This window comes from Marmota flaviventris, chromosome X, assembly GCF_047511675.1.
Source record: "Marmota flaviventris isolate mMarFla1 chromosome X, mMarFla1.hap1, whole genome shotgun sequence".
In the NCBI taxonomy this organism is placed as follows: Eukaryota; Metazoa; Chordata; class Mammalia; order Rodentia; family Sciuridae; genus Marmota; species Marmota flaviventris.
Window position 1 is genome coordinate 101679650 of NC_092518.1, and position 18039 is coordinate 101697688.

The 18039-nt window shown below is 35.9% G+C and overlaps 1 protein-coding gene across 1 annotated transcript in view; it reads left to right on the top strand.

Moving 5' to 3' along the window:
- Positions 1-4737: 4737 nt before the first annotated feature.
- Wdr44 (WD repeat domain 44) overlaps positions 4738-18039 on the top strand; it is a 90085-nt gene continuing 76783 nt past the window's right edge. Inside the window, exon 1 of the mRNA XM_027930826.2 lies at positions 4738-5179. Within this exon, the coding sequence (XP_027786627.1) occupies positions 5118-5179 (62 nt within the window). The 5' untranslated portion in view covers positions 4738-5117. The remainder of the gene's footprint in view (positions 5180-18039) is intronic.

The window sequence follows — 18039 nt, forward strand, 5'->3', positions numbered from 1 at the left end:
AGATGGACAGAAACGATATTGACATGCCTTGGGCCCTGAATGCAGCCGTTCCTGAAGCTACTTATCTGGACTACAGTCAATTGCCCTATAAGGTGATACATTGATTACTCAAATCACTCTACTGTGCAAAATTGTTTAATAAAAACCACAGGGCTTATGAGGAAAATGAGGCTCAGGGGAACTACATTAAAAAATTTCACCAGTGATATTTACCATATACTAAGACATGATCCAATAAAAATTTTACACATGCTAAAGGTTAGAAATATATACAAGTACTATAGTAAATGTGACACTTTGTTTTGAAAAAGATCTGAAGTTTACTTGTAGAATTGGGTATCAGAAGGGTTGCAGTTTGTGAGTTATTTTGAAGTATTGCCAACAGGGTTATCTCAAATCAGACAAAAAGATATTACACTATATGTGGATAGGTGGGACTTAAAAGACACAATAAACTGTGTACTGAGGTAGCTAGTAGATACCTGTGGTTTATGGGCTTGCATTTTATGTATTCCTAGCGACTTGATTCAGTTGGGTGTAATTTTCTGCTTTCACCTAATATTTCTGGCTGATAAAATCACGAATAAACAAATGTGAAGTCCACTTTAAGCTCAAATTATTCTCTATTAATCACAATGGAACAAATTTAATAGAATTCTGCATTTGATTATGAAAGCTAATAAATTCCATTTTTATGTTTAAGATATTTCCAGTTACCTCTTTCAGAGTCCAGTAATGTAGTACATGGCTACCTAATATTCCATTACATAATAATAACACATTTTAAATTACAGACTGGTTTTTCTGTGTCTTTTAATATATTTCTAGACTTTATTTGCAGTTCTTGTGTGCTAAGGAATTGAAAATTCATTTTAATATTCACATAAACTAATCATCAGAAAGGTAGACTGGCTGACTGAAAAAGATATAAAGATTCCAAAGGAGAAACCACCTTTGAATATTTATTATAATATATAACTCAACTGACCTTTCAAACAGATAATTGAGGAGTGATAATTATAGAATTTTATCTTGGCCCTGATAAATTTTGACCATTTTCAAAATTATTCTTTTCATGGATTCTGACACTTCAAAATCATGAAAACTCATAGAAATTGCACTACTAATTTTCAGGTCAATGTTATGTTTCAGACCACCTACTGAGTCTATAAAAATTTTCCTGAGTTCCTGAGTTTCCTCTAGTTCTTGTTTGTAACAAAAGGTTTCAGACATTATAATGCACTTTGAATCACTGATTCTTTGAATGGCTACCCTTCAGGTTGGGGCAAAACTGGCACCAAAGATACTTATAATCTGTATTATTCTTGTCAAGAGGAGAAAGCAAGTATTCCATAGACAAGATGTTTCATATGGTGGCCATGATCTCTACTTTGAAGGGTAGTTTTTTCTATGTAGATAAGAAAGCCAAGCATAAAAATTTTTCTTAAATGCATCATATCTGTAGATTTGTGTAGCTGTTATTATAGTCATTAGAAATAAGCCAAATGGGAAAAGGTTTTATCATTATTTTAAAATATATGTATGATTTTGTACAATTTTTATCTATATGTATGATTGTGTGGCATATAATTCAGTGATAAAACAAATTGAAATAACCATTCAATTTGAGGGTAGTGTCTTATGGACAAAGGAGTTGCCAAAATTTTTCTGTAAAGGTCTTGATAGTAAATATTTTAGGCTTTGCAAGCCATATAGTTTCTGTCACAACTACTCAAATCTACCATGAAAACAGCTTACATACAATACAAACAAATACGCATAGTTATGTTCTAATAAAATGTCATTTTAAAAAATTAGTGCAGGCCTATATTTGCTGACCTCTGTTTTAACCAATAGTTTTCGAGTTGTTTCTTTTTGTTTGTTTGTTTTTTGTTTTTGTTTTGATTTATGAAACTTCCATCTTCAGAAACTCAGGAATGGCCAAACAGGCAGGAACTTGAAATATCTTTCGAATAGAGCAATTTTTCTTTTTTATGATATGTGAACTTTTGCATGCAATTAGGTTCAATTAATGGGTTCCATTTCTAATACGAAGAAAGCTTCAAAACCAGTCCTTTAAAACTAAACCTAAAATCTGATGCTTTAAAACTTAAGAACAGATATTTTGAGAAAAATAAACACACATTTTGATATCTTTACAAATGATGATGAGCAGTATGCATATGAGTTTTGACATTCCCAGCAATTTTCCTGAAATTGATAAAAGCATTTAAATAGATAACTCTAATAACTTAAAATATGCTATCAACTTATCATTTCTGTGCCAGTTTTTACTTTTCCTAAGTATAAAGTTTAACCCATCTTAAAAAGCCCAAGAGAGGTGGTATTGTATATTGAAATCAAGTTCCAATCTAGGATTTCATATTTGTTTCATATTTATTCTAGGAAGACAGGAAATAAGTTGTCTACTTCATCTTTGAATTGTCCTCAGCACCTAGAATAGTGCATGACACCAAATAACACATGTTCACTGAATTGAAAGACTGGTTTCCACATGTGGCATTTTTTAGAAATATTTTTGTTGAATATGCGAAAGGGGTTAACAACTGTACAATATATAGAAACTGGTTTTTTAAATTATTTTTTTAGTTGTCAATGGACCTTTATTTTATTTATATGCAGTGCTGAGAATGGAACCCAGTGCCTCACACATGCTAGGCAAGCACTCTACCACTCAGCCACAAACCCAGCCCAGAAAACTGTTTCTAATGAAAATAAAAATTCATTACTTGACAACTAGGAAGAAAATTCAGGTAGTTATCTTTCATATAAAGTTATATCTTCTCCTAAATATAAGATAGATCTTTCCATAATCCATAAAGAAAAAAGTTTGTCTTCACCACTGAGCAAAAAAAGTTACTATTTTGAGATGCATTTTACTACTTTGAGATGCATTTTAACCTAGAAACAATTAATGTGTTTTAATTAATTTATTTTCAATAGATTAATCATAACTGTGCACACTTTGGGGGTACAATGTGATCTATACATACACTATAGAAAACAGTCAATCAAGCTAATTACCAAATCTATCATGTCACCAACTTGTATATTGTAATTATTAGCTTTTAACAAAAAAAAAAAAAAAAAAAAAAAAAACTAAAAGGATTCACAAATCCCTTGTGCGTGCTTTTGAAATCTAAAAATTTCTAGAAACCAAACTTTGGTTTTTGGGGTGTTGTTTTGTTTTTGTTTTTGGTGGTGCCAGGGATTGGATCCAGAACCTTGCACATGCTGGGCAAGCACTAACACTGAACCACATCCCCACCCCTTTTTTGTTTTTGTTTTGTTGTTGTTGTTGTTGGACCTCTTGTTTCAGGGTTTAGCACTAAGGAAATAAAATATTTAATTGGAATGCATTAAACTTATCCTTGTTTGTTTTATGAGAAACTTATGTGATAAATTGATCTATCCTAACCTTATTTGACAGTAATATCTAATCTGAACAAGGCTACATACTAGCATATATTTACTCTAATAATGTTTTGTACAAAATATTAACATATTTGATTATGCAGTGTTTTTCTTAACCCCATGGGATATTAAAGAACATACAGTATATGGCATTAGAATTTACACAAATCTACCATGCCATACCGGACTTTGCTATGGTTGCATGACAAGAATCCCTTAACTTCATTCTACCCTCTCCGAGGAAATGTCCTTGGCTTCAATCCATTCTTTTCTGCTGCCATCTTGAGTAATAAGTTGAGGCTGCATAAACAACTCCAAGAGCCTGCTTATCATGACGTCAGTGGGAAAAATAAATGTGTCTTGTGATCGTAGTGAAAGTCAATGTTATCACTTTGATGGCCAACGATCTGTTGTTTAAGAAAGACTATCTTGGTCTTTCAAAAAGTGCCTATTTTCATCACTGGACGTTGAGCAATCGAAGATCAGTATCAAGTTACTATCTTAGCCTTGCAGTGGTATCTGCTCAACATATATTTACCATTTGGCTGACGCACATCTTGGGCAGTAAGAATTTGTCTCATATTAAGAGGGGCAGCAACAGAGGTATGTGGAGGAAAAAGTAACCAGAGGCCTTATACTGGCTCAGTTCCAGCAATAAATCCATCATTACTCCATGGAATTGGGGCACTCCCCGCGTATCTCTCATGGACCCTATCCTCTGGTGGTCCGGATCTATCTAGGGATCTCAATGAGAGCTCTTGCTGTGAATAAGTCGGGTTATTCCTGTAACGCTCTAGATGTGGTGGACCTGCTGACGCTCTAGGGTGGGATATTTCGGGCTTGGCTACTAAGGCAACGTAAATACACATCAAAATGCCCACACCAACAGTTCCCGACAGCATTCCCTCACAAGAAAAAAAAAAAAGCAGACTCAAAATTATCCCTTTTAAATGCCTCTCTTTGGAACTGTAAGAGTTGGTATAGTTAGTGGGTAAAGCGCTATGCCAGACCCCACCTACGTCGGGCACGCGCCCACAAAGTTGGGGCTCCACGCTGCTCCTGCGCAGGTCCTAGACTCCTCCCTTTAGGAGGCTCACCCCTCCCTTCTCCGCTACTTCCTGCCCTCACCCAACGCCTTTAACGCGCTTGCGCTGTTTTGATAGGCTTCCCAGGCATAAGTAATCACAGAGCTGCCTCTCTGGGACCGCCCCCGCCACCTCTTCGCCCCGCCCACGCTTTTACCGGCCCCTCCCGAAGTCTCGCGAGGGTAGGAGCGCGTCGGTATTTTGCGGACAACTAGCTCTCCCAGCTGCTGTAATTGCTGCTGCGGGAGAAATTGGAGCTGCTGTCGCCGGCACGCCCGCCCTCCCCCACTGAGAAGAGCCACCGCCTCTTCTCCTGCGCTCCTTATACACCTATCGCCGGGAGCGGCGGCAGCAACAGTCCTTGGACTCACTGCCGCCTCCTCAGACAGCCGCTCTGCGGTACATTCCCGCAGCCCGGCAACTGAGGGCGGCCCCCTTTCCCTAGCCGGCTTCTCACTCCAGATCGTTTGCTCCCTCCTTAACCTCGCCTGGGACCCACCTCCCCATAGTCTCGTCGAGGTGGAGGACGAAGAGGAGGAGACGGGAGAGTCACCCTTCCTCCGTGCCGGCCCCCTCACCCGCGGGTGTGTCCTATAAATGGCGTCGGAAAGCGACACCGAGGAATTCTATGATGCCCCTGAAGATGTGCACCCTGTAGGGTAAGTAACGAAGCTATATGGCCCAAAAGCCGGGCATCCCAGTGCCCTGGCTTCTCCTATGCTTTCCCCTACACCCCTCCCAGGTCCAGCTGTGTCCGCCACTGCTGTTCCTCTCAGTCTCACTTCAGCACTTCAGAGCCCAGATCTGGGGTTCCTTAGGGTAGGGTAAGTTGGAGAAGGAAGAATCGTCCGCCTCGGGCACCTCTCGCTCCTTTCCTTAAAGAACAGCCCGGGTGCTCGCTCGGATCCCCTGTCTCGTCATATTCAACCTTCTTTGAGTGGGACAGTTTACGTGCTTGAGAACCGGAGATTTCTATTTGTGGGGTTCAGACTTACCTTTTTCAAACATCCGCTTTGGCCTCGGGGACCATAGATTAAAGGAGCGGTAACAGGAGAAATTGCACTTCCCAATTTTTTTTTTTTCTTTTACCGCTACCTTACCTATTGGTGTCAGAGATAGCTGTAACTCTTACCTACTTGCTGTCCACTTTTTCTTGCACAGAAAAGGAGTGGAGGAAAGATTGGCTATTTACTTAAGGAAGTCCTTTAGCCGAGACATTCTGAATCAACAGTGTTTTACTAAAATAGCACCTTACAGTGAGGCAAACGGAATCAAAGACAAGACCTTTACCATTGGGGAGAAGGATGTGATCTAAAAGGGGAGCCGGACATAAATGTATACAACAGATTATAGAGGTACAAACAAGTGCTGAGTAATCTGGTGCTTGGACCGGGAGCCCCAGCATTGTGCCCTTTATCTAATTTTGCAAGATGTTTTAGTGGTGATTAATATGGGTGATTCTGAGTTGAAAGTACAATAGTTGGAATACTTCCCTTGACCAGAACTTCTACTTACTTTCCACTCTTCTACTTTTCAAAGTCGAAATAGTGTTTAAAGCATTTTTGCCAAACTCTTCTACTAACATGAGTGGAACTAGGGGCAGTGAAATATATTTTCATGCTGTAAGAATTTAGAATTGGTAAAATTTGTATGTTAGTATAAATCACAAATATGGTTCTGGGAGTTCAACAGCCTTCAATTCTCATGCTTACCCCGTGGAAGAAATACCCTGTTTGATAAATAAAGTTATCTGTACATTTTAGAAATCATTCTAAAATCTTTATTATACACAACTTATACCAAAAAACTTACAGCAACAAAATCAGAAAGAAATGTATGTTGGCAGATTGCAAATGTGTATGTTCTCACTAACATTCATATTACTTCACTGTTGTGAGATTTGGGGATGGTAATGCCAGATCTTGAGATGACACTGAATCTCCTTCAAGTTCAATATCTGAGACACGTTCATAGCTACATAGTAGAGAATAAAAATGCATTTAAATTTTCAAATATTTTGTATTTAAAATTTTTGTGCATGATTTTCCCTTTGAAGTAATGAACTATCATTTCAGGTTAAATGAGAGACTGAATCCTTTAGTACGTGTGTGTGTTGGAGTGGGGGAAGGAAATAATCGGTTTACTTGATTATCAATCTAGAATTATGTGGATATTAAGTTCATTGAATAACTTTAATCTCAAAGAACAGTTATTTCAGAACCTATGTAAACTGTTTAGTCCAGTACTTGGTACAGAAAAGCATTCAAATATTCATTCCTGTCTTTCTTTCTGGACATTAGCAAATTTGTTATCTTTACACAGTGTTTGCTTTGGGAGGTTGTATCCAGAACTTGGAAGTATTGTGAGACAAGCACTCTACCAACTGAGCTACATCCCAGCCCACTTATCTAAACTAGATGACTCATTTTGATAGAACTGATAGTCACTTCCTCCCTCTGGGATAATATAGCTTCTTAAACACTTTGATACTAGGTGAAAATAATAATAATAATAATAATAATAATAAGTCCTTGGGACTCAGCTTCCTAATTTTAACTCTAGACTTGCCTAAAATCTGAGTATGTTGAAAAAAAATTCTGTTAACAGAATATAGGATCTGTTTGGATTTCGTGGCTCTGCTGCATTAGTGAAAGAATTTGGAAGAAAATAAACTCATCTGGAGAATTACATCTGAAAAGAACTAGCTGTATTCAGAGGAGAGAAAGGGGTAGGATCATTTACATTTTCCTCTATCCTTTGTGGCAGGTTTGTTTGCATAAGCTACTGTTAGCCCACTTGACCGAAAACTAACTACCTAGAAACTCAGTGAGAAATCTTGATTTGTAGAAACAGAAGGCATCACTCAATATGTGGTCATCAGAATTATCTTCTGTCCCTTGATATGAACTGGAGTAACACATCTTACAAACCCTAAGAGATAAATAGACTGGATCTGGACACTTTTAAGAAATACTCCTTGCTTTGTCTATTTGGGTACACACAGACCTTTTCTTCAAATTGTAGTTAACTGAGCAGACAGTTGAACATTATCTCATGTGTTTTTATTGATCAGTGAAATTCAAGTATACAGTCCATTTCCTAAAAATGTATTTCTTGCATTGCCCATCCAATATTGTCTTCAGTTTTGTTAATCTGCTCTTTGAAAGTAAATGTAAAAAAGTTGAAAATTAGCGATTTTTTACAGAAAGAGTTTTGAGTTCAGTACAACATACTTTTCACAGTGGCAGATCATCTCCTCTTGCCCAGGTTTGCAAAATGTACTATATTTATAATGCTTTATTTTGACTGATACTTTAGGTCTAGTTTCTTTATTCCTGTCTCTAGTTTTACAAATAAGGAACCTTAGACTCAGAGAAGTTAAGTGGATTATTTTAGGAGAGACAACTTGTAAGTGTCAGAGCTGGGATTTGAAACCAGCTCTTCAAACTCATTAGTCCAGAATTTTTTTCTAGTACATCATAGCTTCCTCCATACTATGTATAGAGTGGGGTCAGGGAGATTCTCCCCAAATAGGTTCTGGGTCAAATACTTTAGGGCCAACTTGCTGAATTGAACTGATGCATCAGTTTAAAACCAGCAACCCAGAACTAGAGACCCTTATGTTAAGTAAAATAAGCCAAACTTAGAAGGTCAGAGGATATATGTATTCTCTTATATGTGGAAGCTAGAGAGGAAAAAGGGGGGGAAAGGTGGGGAATAGGTGGGAATCTCATGAAAATCAAAGGGAGATCAGTAGAGGAAAGAGACCACCATGTGGGAGGAGGGAAGGGAGGGGGGAAGTTCTGGGGATTGATATTGGCTAAATTATATTATTACATTCTGTGCATGTAGGAATATGTAACAAAAATCCTATCATTAGGTACAACTGTAATGAACCAATAAAAAATGTGAAAAAAGAAAACCAGCATCCCAACTAGGTGTGGTGGTGCACACCTGTAATCCGAGCTGCTAGAGAGTCTGAGGCAGTAGGATCACAAATTTGAGACCAAGATATGCAATTTATCAAGACCTTGTCTCAAAATTTAACCCGGGGTTTGGCAGGGGAAGCTCAGGATGCATCTCATCCATATAGCGCTTGGCTATGGGTTCAATCCCAAAAAATTAAAAATCAGAAAAAGCCAGTTACAGTGACACACTGCTGTAATCGCAGTGACTTGGGAGGCTGGGAGGATCACAAGTTCAAGGCCAGCCTCAGCAACTTAGTGTCTCAAAAAATTAAAAGAGCTGGAGATGTAGCTTATTGTTAAAGTGCCCTGGGTGCAATCTCCAATACCAAAAATAAAATTAAAACCAGCAGCCCAAACTTTTCAGTTCTCTTCACTAGAAATTCCCACTTTTTCTTTCAGGAATATGTATTTTTGTCAGAAAGGAATCTTTTAAGATTATTTTCTGTTATTAAATAGGAGGAACATCTAGTTAAGCTATTTCTTATAAAATGTGAAAACTTGAAGCCCATAGAAGGAAAGTGAATTGTCCATGGTGCTATGACAAATTCATGGCAGAACCAGGACTAGAACACAGACCAGTTTCACAGTCTGTCATTTTCTCTGGTATCATGGTTAATACAGCAGGAAAGGAAAGAGGAACTGTGGTATAGTAGAAAGGAGCTCTGAACTGAGTCATGTCATTTCCTCATCTTTAAATTGAGATTACATTTTGAGAACCCTTCTGACTCTAAATGCCTGTCATTATATGGAGATTTGATAGTGTGCTTTTATTGATAAGCTTTTGTTCTTGGAAATCATACACACACAACTTTGAGTTTAACAAACTTGATGTCTTTGGTACATGATTCAAGAAAGACCAATAGATTTGAAATTATTTTTTGGATAAATTATATATTAATTGATTGCCTCTGCTAAATCCTGTAGCTTGTATCTACACATTCTAAAGGCTGACACTGAGAACATGTTATAAAAATTAATGTAGCATTTTCAACACTGTATTCAGCCAAAATATATTTGAGGCCTCAGAAGAGGGAATCATACATTTTGTAGTAGGAAGGGATCCATTATTTAACCCAGTCCTCCCATTTAACTGAAAGTGAAACCTAGGCTCAGAGAGGGGAAGTAACACACTGCTGATTAATGGTAGACTAGAACTAGAACTTAAGTTGTTTTTTGATTTTGTTTTTTCTTTTTCTTTTTTTTTTGGGGGGGGGGTACTGGGGATTAAACCCAGGGGTGCTTAACCACTGGGCAACATCTGCAGCCTTTTTGTGTGTGTTTTATTTAGAGACAGGGTCTCTCTTAGTGCTTAGGTCCTCACTAAGTTGCTGAAGCTGGCTTTGAACTTGTCACCCTCCTGCCTCAGTCTCCTGAGGATTACAGGCTTGTGCCACTGCACCCAGCACTGAACCCAGGTTTCTTGATTCCTCATTTGTATGGTGCTGCCATGTGGAATTGAGGAGAATAATGCTGGTTATCCCTGTTATAGGTTTCTGATACATACCCTGTTTGCCAGACTTCCAAGATGGTCTACTTCTATCTAACATGACTATTTCTTCATGCTTTACTTGTCAAAGGACATTGACTGTTCTAGGATCCTATTGCTCACTACTTTTCTCCAAGTCAGAATGAAAATGGTGGCAGACTGGCTTATGTAGAACAGAGTTCATATTAGTTTATTTTTAGGAGTCTAGTTAGTGTTACTTGCAACTACCATGTTTAGAATAGAGTAACGGCAAAATATTGATTAACTTATGGGAACTGTGATAAAAGTGTCTAGAAGAATTTCTACATCTAAAAAACAAAACTGTCTTTGTTGAAAATTCAGCTTTCTTACTTAGCCCTCAGAAATGTTTCTCTCTGAATTGAAAATTTATGCAGTTTTATTTAAACAATATTTGCATGATGTGAATTACTTTAGGGAAGTAAAACCTCCTTTATGGCCGTTTGTTCCTGAGTTTTTAACATTTAATCATAGATTATATTTGATTGCTGTTGATTTTGTGGATTGATAGAAATTCATTTATAAATGCTGTTTTACCACAGTCTTATCATATTGAAGTGGAAAAACCTTCAACATATTAATTAGTAAAATTAAGTTCTAAATTTAGTGACTTCCAACTGTCAATTGGTGACTCATTTAGGTAGGACAGTTGGTAGCAGGATGGCAATTTGGGGGGATCAATTTGAATCTGTAAGTTGAAAGCTTTATTCTGTTTTTGATAACGTACTTCATAAAATAGAGTAGACAAAATTTAATTTTTAAAAATATAAAAAACCTCTACAGTTTTAGGATAAAAATAGTTCATTGACTATCTTATAGGACAGGGAAAAAACTTTTAATTTTTAGTATGCAACCTTTGTACAACACTCTTGTGTGTGTCCTCTTCAGTTCGTTGTTATGACAGATGAATTTTTCAGGTAAATCCCTTAAAGAACCTGTTTGTTAAATAAAGTCAGCAGTTTTTTTTTTTTAAACTATTTCCTCTTCACACTCTGGCTACAATTTGGGGAGAGTACATCTTGGGGTAATGAGGTATAGGAAGAGAGTATGAAAAGTAGATCATGAAAGTTGTAGTGAAGGAGGTGGAGGGGGTGAGGGGACCAGGTTATGAAGCTGCTTCCTAGGGCCTGCATAACTGAGATAAGACAAATTCCACCATTTAGTATTGTTTTACATACACATAAATGGTTTGTTTTAAATAACCCTATATTCAAGAAATTAATAACCTGTAAGAAATATCTGTGATAATATTTAAAGTCACAAAATTGGAGCCAGGGCTGTAGCTTAATGGCAGAGCACTTGCCTAGCACATATGAAGCACTGTGTTTGATCCTCAGCAGCACTCCATAAAAATTTTAAAAATAAATAAAAGTACTCTGTCCATCTATGACAAAAAATAAATAAAGTCACAAAAATTATAGGTACCGTATGATGCCTTACTGATATTGACTTGAATTGATAATTAACCTACATTTCTATTTTCTATCCAGAGCTAAGGTATTTTCTACTAACATTCACAAAGCCTGTTCCCCTTTTTCTTTTGGATATTATTCAGTTAACCAGATAAATCTTTAATTGGGTGCTCTGTCCTCTCATGATTCAAAATTGAGGGGAAAGCACCTAAGACAAAATGTGAGCCTCATAACTGATGACAACCCCAATGTTTTTCCCAGTCAGTATACAAATTTATCTTGGTTACTATAGCAACCAGTCTATCAGTTATTCTTCTAGCTCTTTTGCCTTCTCTCAGATGCTAGGATTACCATATAATCAGGTTCTGCTAAAGTGCTCCAGGTCTTAGCATTTTATTACCAGCTGCAGCTGTCTGGCAGTTTATAATTTGGCATTCCATCAGGGTCAGTTGCTTTCAAGCTCATGAAACCTTTTTTTCCTCCAAACACTTTTAAACATTTTAAACATACAGAATTTAACAAAACATGTTCATGCAGCAATTTCTTCATACTAATTATCTCAGTTCCAATGTTAACCATTGTCTTTTAGATTGAATGCATCCATTGGCCATCCTTTGTAATACCAAGTAGAATAAATTTCAAGATCAAGGGTGACCTTTAGGAAATATATTTGCAAATAGGATTTTAGACTCAGTATCATCACAGCTTAGCTGAAGTGCTTTAAAAGCATCTTGATTCATCAACAACTACCAAATAATATTTTAACAAAAATGATTTCTATGGGTTGTAGAAAGAATATTTGGCCTTTAGATGAGTTCATTATAATTTGAGAAAACTGTTTAGAAATTTAATAGGAAATGTTATCTTTATTTCACAGCCTTTGAATAAACAAAGAAGGAAAGATAAAGACTGGATAATTCGATGGGTCTTTAAGTTTTTTTTGTGTTCACTTAACATTTTTATCTCATAAAAACTCAGAATTCAAATAATTAAAGTTATACATATGTTATTTATTTTGCTCAAAATAAGGATATTGAAGAACTATATCAAATATTTAAGTCACTTCCATTAATGTTTGGTTTTGGAGCTCATGCTTATTAGTATTGCTAGGTATAGTAGTAACTTCTAAATGTGCACAATTGATCTTTTGTATTTACTAAATTGGAGGTGGTTATTCTGTTAAGGTTTAAGCTTTGGTATCATTTCCATACATTACAATAATATAAGTCATTTCTATTTAGCAAAGTAGAATTCTACTTTTTAAATTGATGCATAAGAAGTACACATATTAATGAGGTGCCATGTGATGTTTTGATGCATGTATACTTTGTGTAATGTTTAAATCAAGGTAAATCTGTCTCTTTATTTATCATTGTTTTATGGTGAAAACATTCAGAATCTTTCTTTTAGATTTAAAGAAAAATTATGCAGTGCATTATCATTATCTGTAGTCACTCTATTATGTCATAGAATACCAGAACTTCTTTCTCCTAACTGTAACTTAGTACCTGTTAATCAACTGTAATCTGTCTTCCCTCACTTCTTATTTCTTCAGCCTCTGGGAACTACCATTTTACTCTCAACTTCTATAAGATCAACTGTTTTAGATTCCATGTGAGTGAGATCATGTGGCAATTGTCTTTCTGTGCTTGGCTTATTTCAGTTAACATAATGATCTCTAGTTCTATACAGGATGTCACAAACAACAAGTTTTCATTCTTTTTTATGGCTGAATAGTATTCCATTGCATATATTTTCTACATTTTTTTATCTATTCACCAGTTGATAAATAACTTCAGTTGCTTCTCTCTCCTGGTAATTACCCTGGGCATGTTGATATCTCTTTGGATTGATTTCATTTATTTTGGATATAAACCCAGTAGTAGTATTGCTGGGTCATATGGTAGTTCTATTTTAAATTTTTTGAAGCACCTCCATACTGTTTTTCCACAATGTATTAATTTACACTCCAATCATCAGTGTGCAAAGGTTCCTTTCTCTCCATATCCTTGACAGCACCTGTTATCTTTTATCTTTTTGATAATAGCCATTCTAATTGAAGTGGAGTGATGTCTAGTGGTTCTGTTTCAATTTGTGTTTCCCTGATGATTAGGGAAGTTGTACTTTTTTCATGTACCTGTTGGCCATTTGTATGTCTTCTTTTGAGAAATGTAACTTTGTAACTAAATGTCATTTTAAGTGGGATTATTGGGGGGGGGTTGCTGTTGTTTGAGTTCTTTATATATTCTGGTTATCAATCCTTTGTCAAATATATAGCTTGCAAATATTTTCTCCTATTCTGTAAGTCATCTCTTTGCTGTGTTGATTGTTAACTGCTGTGCAGAGCTTTTTAACTTGGTATAAACAATTTTTTCTATTTTTATTTTCATTTCTTGTGCTTTTAGGGTCTTATCCTAAAAATCCTTGCCCATTCAATTGTCCTGAAGCATTTCATCTATGTTTTCTTCTAGTAGTTTCATGGTTCAGGTCTTACATTTAGATCTTTAATCCATTTTGAATTTTTTTAAATCAATTGGTGATAGGGGATTAATTTCATGTGGATATCCTATTTCCCCAGCACAATTTATTGTCCTTTATCCAGTGCATGTACTAAGCACCTTTGTCAAAGATCAGTTGGGGATGGATATGTGTATTTATTTCTAGGCTCCTGCTCTATTCCTGGTCTGTGTGTCTTTTTATGCCAGTACCACTTAATTTTAATTATTATAGCTTTGCAGTATGTTTTGAAGTCAGGTAGTGTAATTTTGCCTGCTTTATTCTTTTTGTTCAGGATTGCTTTCTCTATTTGAGGATTTTTTGTGGTTCCATATGAATTTTGTAATTTTTTTTTCTGATCTGTGAGAAGTGTTACTGATATTTTGATAGGGAACGCATGGAATCTGTAGATTGATTTAGTATTACAGACATTTTAACTATTGATTCTTCTAATTCATGAATTTCAGATGTCTTTTTGGTATCTGTTTTGATTTATCTCATCAGTGTTTGATAATTTTCATTGTAGCTCTTTCATATCTTTGGTTTATTCTTAGGGTTTTTTAACTATTGCAAATGAGGTTGCGTTTTTGTTTCCTGTTCAGACAATTTGCTATTGGTATGGAAACAAACTGATTTTTGTATGTTTCATTAAGATTTTACTTTTAAGATACTGTGATATTTTTCAAAAAGTAACTTTCCTGAATTAGAAATTATTATAGTAAGCTTGTTAGTATATACCTTTGGCACTGAATGATAAAATCTTATCTTTAATTTTTATTTAAATCATATGTTGAATGGTTTCATTTTAAGATTAGTACATCTTATCCAACACTGCAGTTAAGTTTTAATAATGCCCCCTAGGAGAATATTAATTGCACAAATAGACTTCAGAGCAGAAAGTTTTACTCTCTCCATGGGACGCTGATCCTTAAAATTTTAAAAGAGGGAGGATAAATTTTTAAAAATCCAAGGGTGGCACATAAAATTATTAGAAACTTGAGATGGAAAACTTTTAACCATTTTTTCTATACCATAATTTTTTTAGTTGTTGATGGACCTTTATTTATTTATATGTGGTGCTGAGAATGGAACCCAGTGCCTCACACATGCTAGGCAAGTGCTCTACCCCTGGACCACAACTCTGACCCCTCCATACCATAATTGAACCCTGAATGTTCTGATGGACTGCAGATAAAACTTTCTAGAGAACCAGTAAACAGCATGTTGTGCTGTATTCAAGCTTGGTTTGTCCAAAGCAAGCATTTGATCACTAAGTAGGTTTGAGAGAAGGGATAGGAGTATTCTTTCTGGCCTTATTCTTGAACTGATATGAATAGCTATGGATGAACTTAAAACCCATAGTCCTCTTTTAAATATGTCTCGGAAATCCTTTATTTAAATTAGGGTACTGGGTAAGTAATCTTTCTGGTTATTAGCAGTACTAGTAACAACTTAAGTGTTTTTGAAAAAAACCTCTTAGCTGGATGTGGTGGCACACGTCTGTAATCCTCATAGTTTGGAAGCCTCAGCAATTTGGTGAGGCCCTAAGTAACTTAGTGAGACCCGTCTCAAAATAAAATAAAAACAGGCTGGGGATGTGGTCAGTGGTTAAGCTCCCATGAGTTCAATCCCCAGTACCAAAAAAAAAAGTTTAAAAAAAAAACACTCTTAAAATATGCTTATTTTCCCATGTCAAACTGAAATGACAGGTGGTTTGAACATTTTCCTCAGCCCCAAATCCACTCTTTATTGCCAACTTTCTCCTTCCTAGTAACATTACTACAGAGATTTCCTAGCATAACAGTTCTTGTCCCTTATAACTGAGAACGAACAGTGGTGGATGAAATATGAAGAGTGGAAGGATTGGGGAAGGAGTAAGGGGAAAAGTCAGTTAAATTGGATATATACTTTCGTAAGTGAAATTTTTTTAGTAGTGTGTCTGGTGGGTATGGGTTATTGGATTACACAAAGATGGGTAAGCAGAGTGAATTCAGTAGCTTGATAAAATTAGTACCTTGATGAGTGAGAGCAAGTAGGTCTGTTGATATTTTGCAATGTGTACTTTATTTTTATTGAATTGGATTAAGGGCTTAAGGTAAATGACTTTTTCCTTTAAATGAATTTTATTATCCCTGTTATATCCCAGGTCATAGTTCTAGGCTGCTGTTCTTTATTTTAGCCTTTTCCTTGTTTCCCAGCATGGAGAGATATCCACAGTTGAAGTGTAACAGCAGCAGAAGGTTTAGATGGGGATTGAGTTGATGAGTATGCATGTTCTGTGGCGTTCCACTTCCCTTCACAATTTCTTCTACTTTCAAACTTCCTGGTACACTCAGATCTTACCTAATCATCCCAGCTCCCCTCCCACACATTCCAGTTACTATAAGAGAAGTAGGGGAGGGGCTGAGGCAAGGACATTGGTTTGTATTTATGGGACCTTTGTAACTTGGGGACATCCTGTACTCAATAAATATTAAATGTTAACAGTGAAACCTTGGGAAATATTGACAGTTATCCTGCCATTATATCAAATTCTTGTTATTAACTTTTTTTCCAGGGGTAAATGTGTTCAAAATAAAAAAAAAAATAGTACTATATAATTCTATGTGTTGTTACATGCAAAGAATAAGAACTCCATAATGCCTACTAATGTTGGACATTGATTTTCAAAGTTTTTCTTAATACACAGTCACTTCTGACTGTCTTGTAGTTCTGTGTGATAGGACAATTTTTTAGATAGGTGGAAAAATTGATAGCTTAGGATAGGTTAGGGACTTGTTGTAAGTCAGCAAGAGGTAAAATTTTACTAACTTATGGTAATTAAACAAATGGTTTTGAATGAAGATTTAAAACACTAGGTCACCCCTACTTTCATTTTCTAAACTAAACATTTTGTGATGTTCTAGTTTACATATCAATTATTAAAATGACAAGGCTAACTCCTGACATTTGGGTATATAGAACTTTGAAATAATAATAGGGAGAGTTTTTTATGCCCTTCTTTTTAAGCTTTGACATAATTGATTGTTACGTAAGCCAGATCAGGAAGTAACCTTGCTACTGAAAAAGATGGAATCCCAGACAACTGTTCACTGTCTTTCAAAGGGTGCGTTCTTCTCTCTCTCTCTCTCTCTCTCTATCTATCTATCTATCTATCTCTATCCCAGGGTCCCAGGGGTGCGTATCCACTGAGCCACATTCTCAGCCCTTTTTACATTTTATTTTGAGTCAGGGTCTAAGTTGCTTAGGCTGGCTTTGAATTTGCAATCCTTCTGCCTCAGTCTACCGAGTTGCTGGGATTACAGGCCTTCACCACCATGCCCAGCATGTTCTTTGTTCATAAGGGTAACCCAGGATGTGAGCCACTCAAAAGTCTCTATCCCCAGATTTTTTTTTCCTGTAATTGTTTTATAAATTGTTGTCAGTTGTTTAGTCAGGCCATGGTACTGTGGTGGGATAATTATTTTTAACTCTCACTCATACTTTTGGCCACAACTCACTTACCCAATATTTCTTTTTCCCCTTTCTCCTTCATATGTGTTTTCTAGTAGTCACAATGAGATACATGATAGTTATTAACATTTTCTACCTAACCAAATCTCTATTGACTATTAAATTAATGGGAAAAATGAATTCCTGATAACTAGGTAATTGAAAAATTACATGAATAGTAATTACTATTTAAGATGCCGATAAGATTGAATAAGCTTTTTTATAATAAATCATAAAGGACTTAAACTTGACCTATAGAATGTTTAATGTATGTAAGTATTCTAGGTAATTTAAGATTTTTCTAGAATATTTAAGTCCTTCATACATTTTTCATAAAAAATTGCAGAAGGAGAAATTCAAGTCAAAAAAGCATAAAAATTGAATTTATATAGTGCTTAATATTAAATGTCATCAAAATATGTTTGATTTTCCATTTATGATGGTGAAGAAGAACATGAATAATTAAAACCTACCCATTAACTGGATGTGGTGGTACATTCCTATAATGTCAGCTACTGGGGAGGCAGAAGATCACAAGTTCAAGGATAGCATGGGCAATTTAGTGAGGCTTTTTCTCAATTTTTCTTAAAAAATTGAGTGCTTGGCTAGCATGCATGAAGTCCTATTTATAGGATCCCTAGTACTGT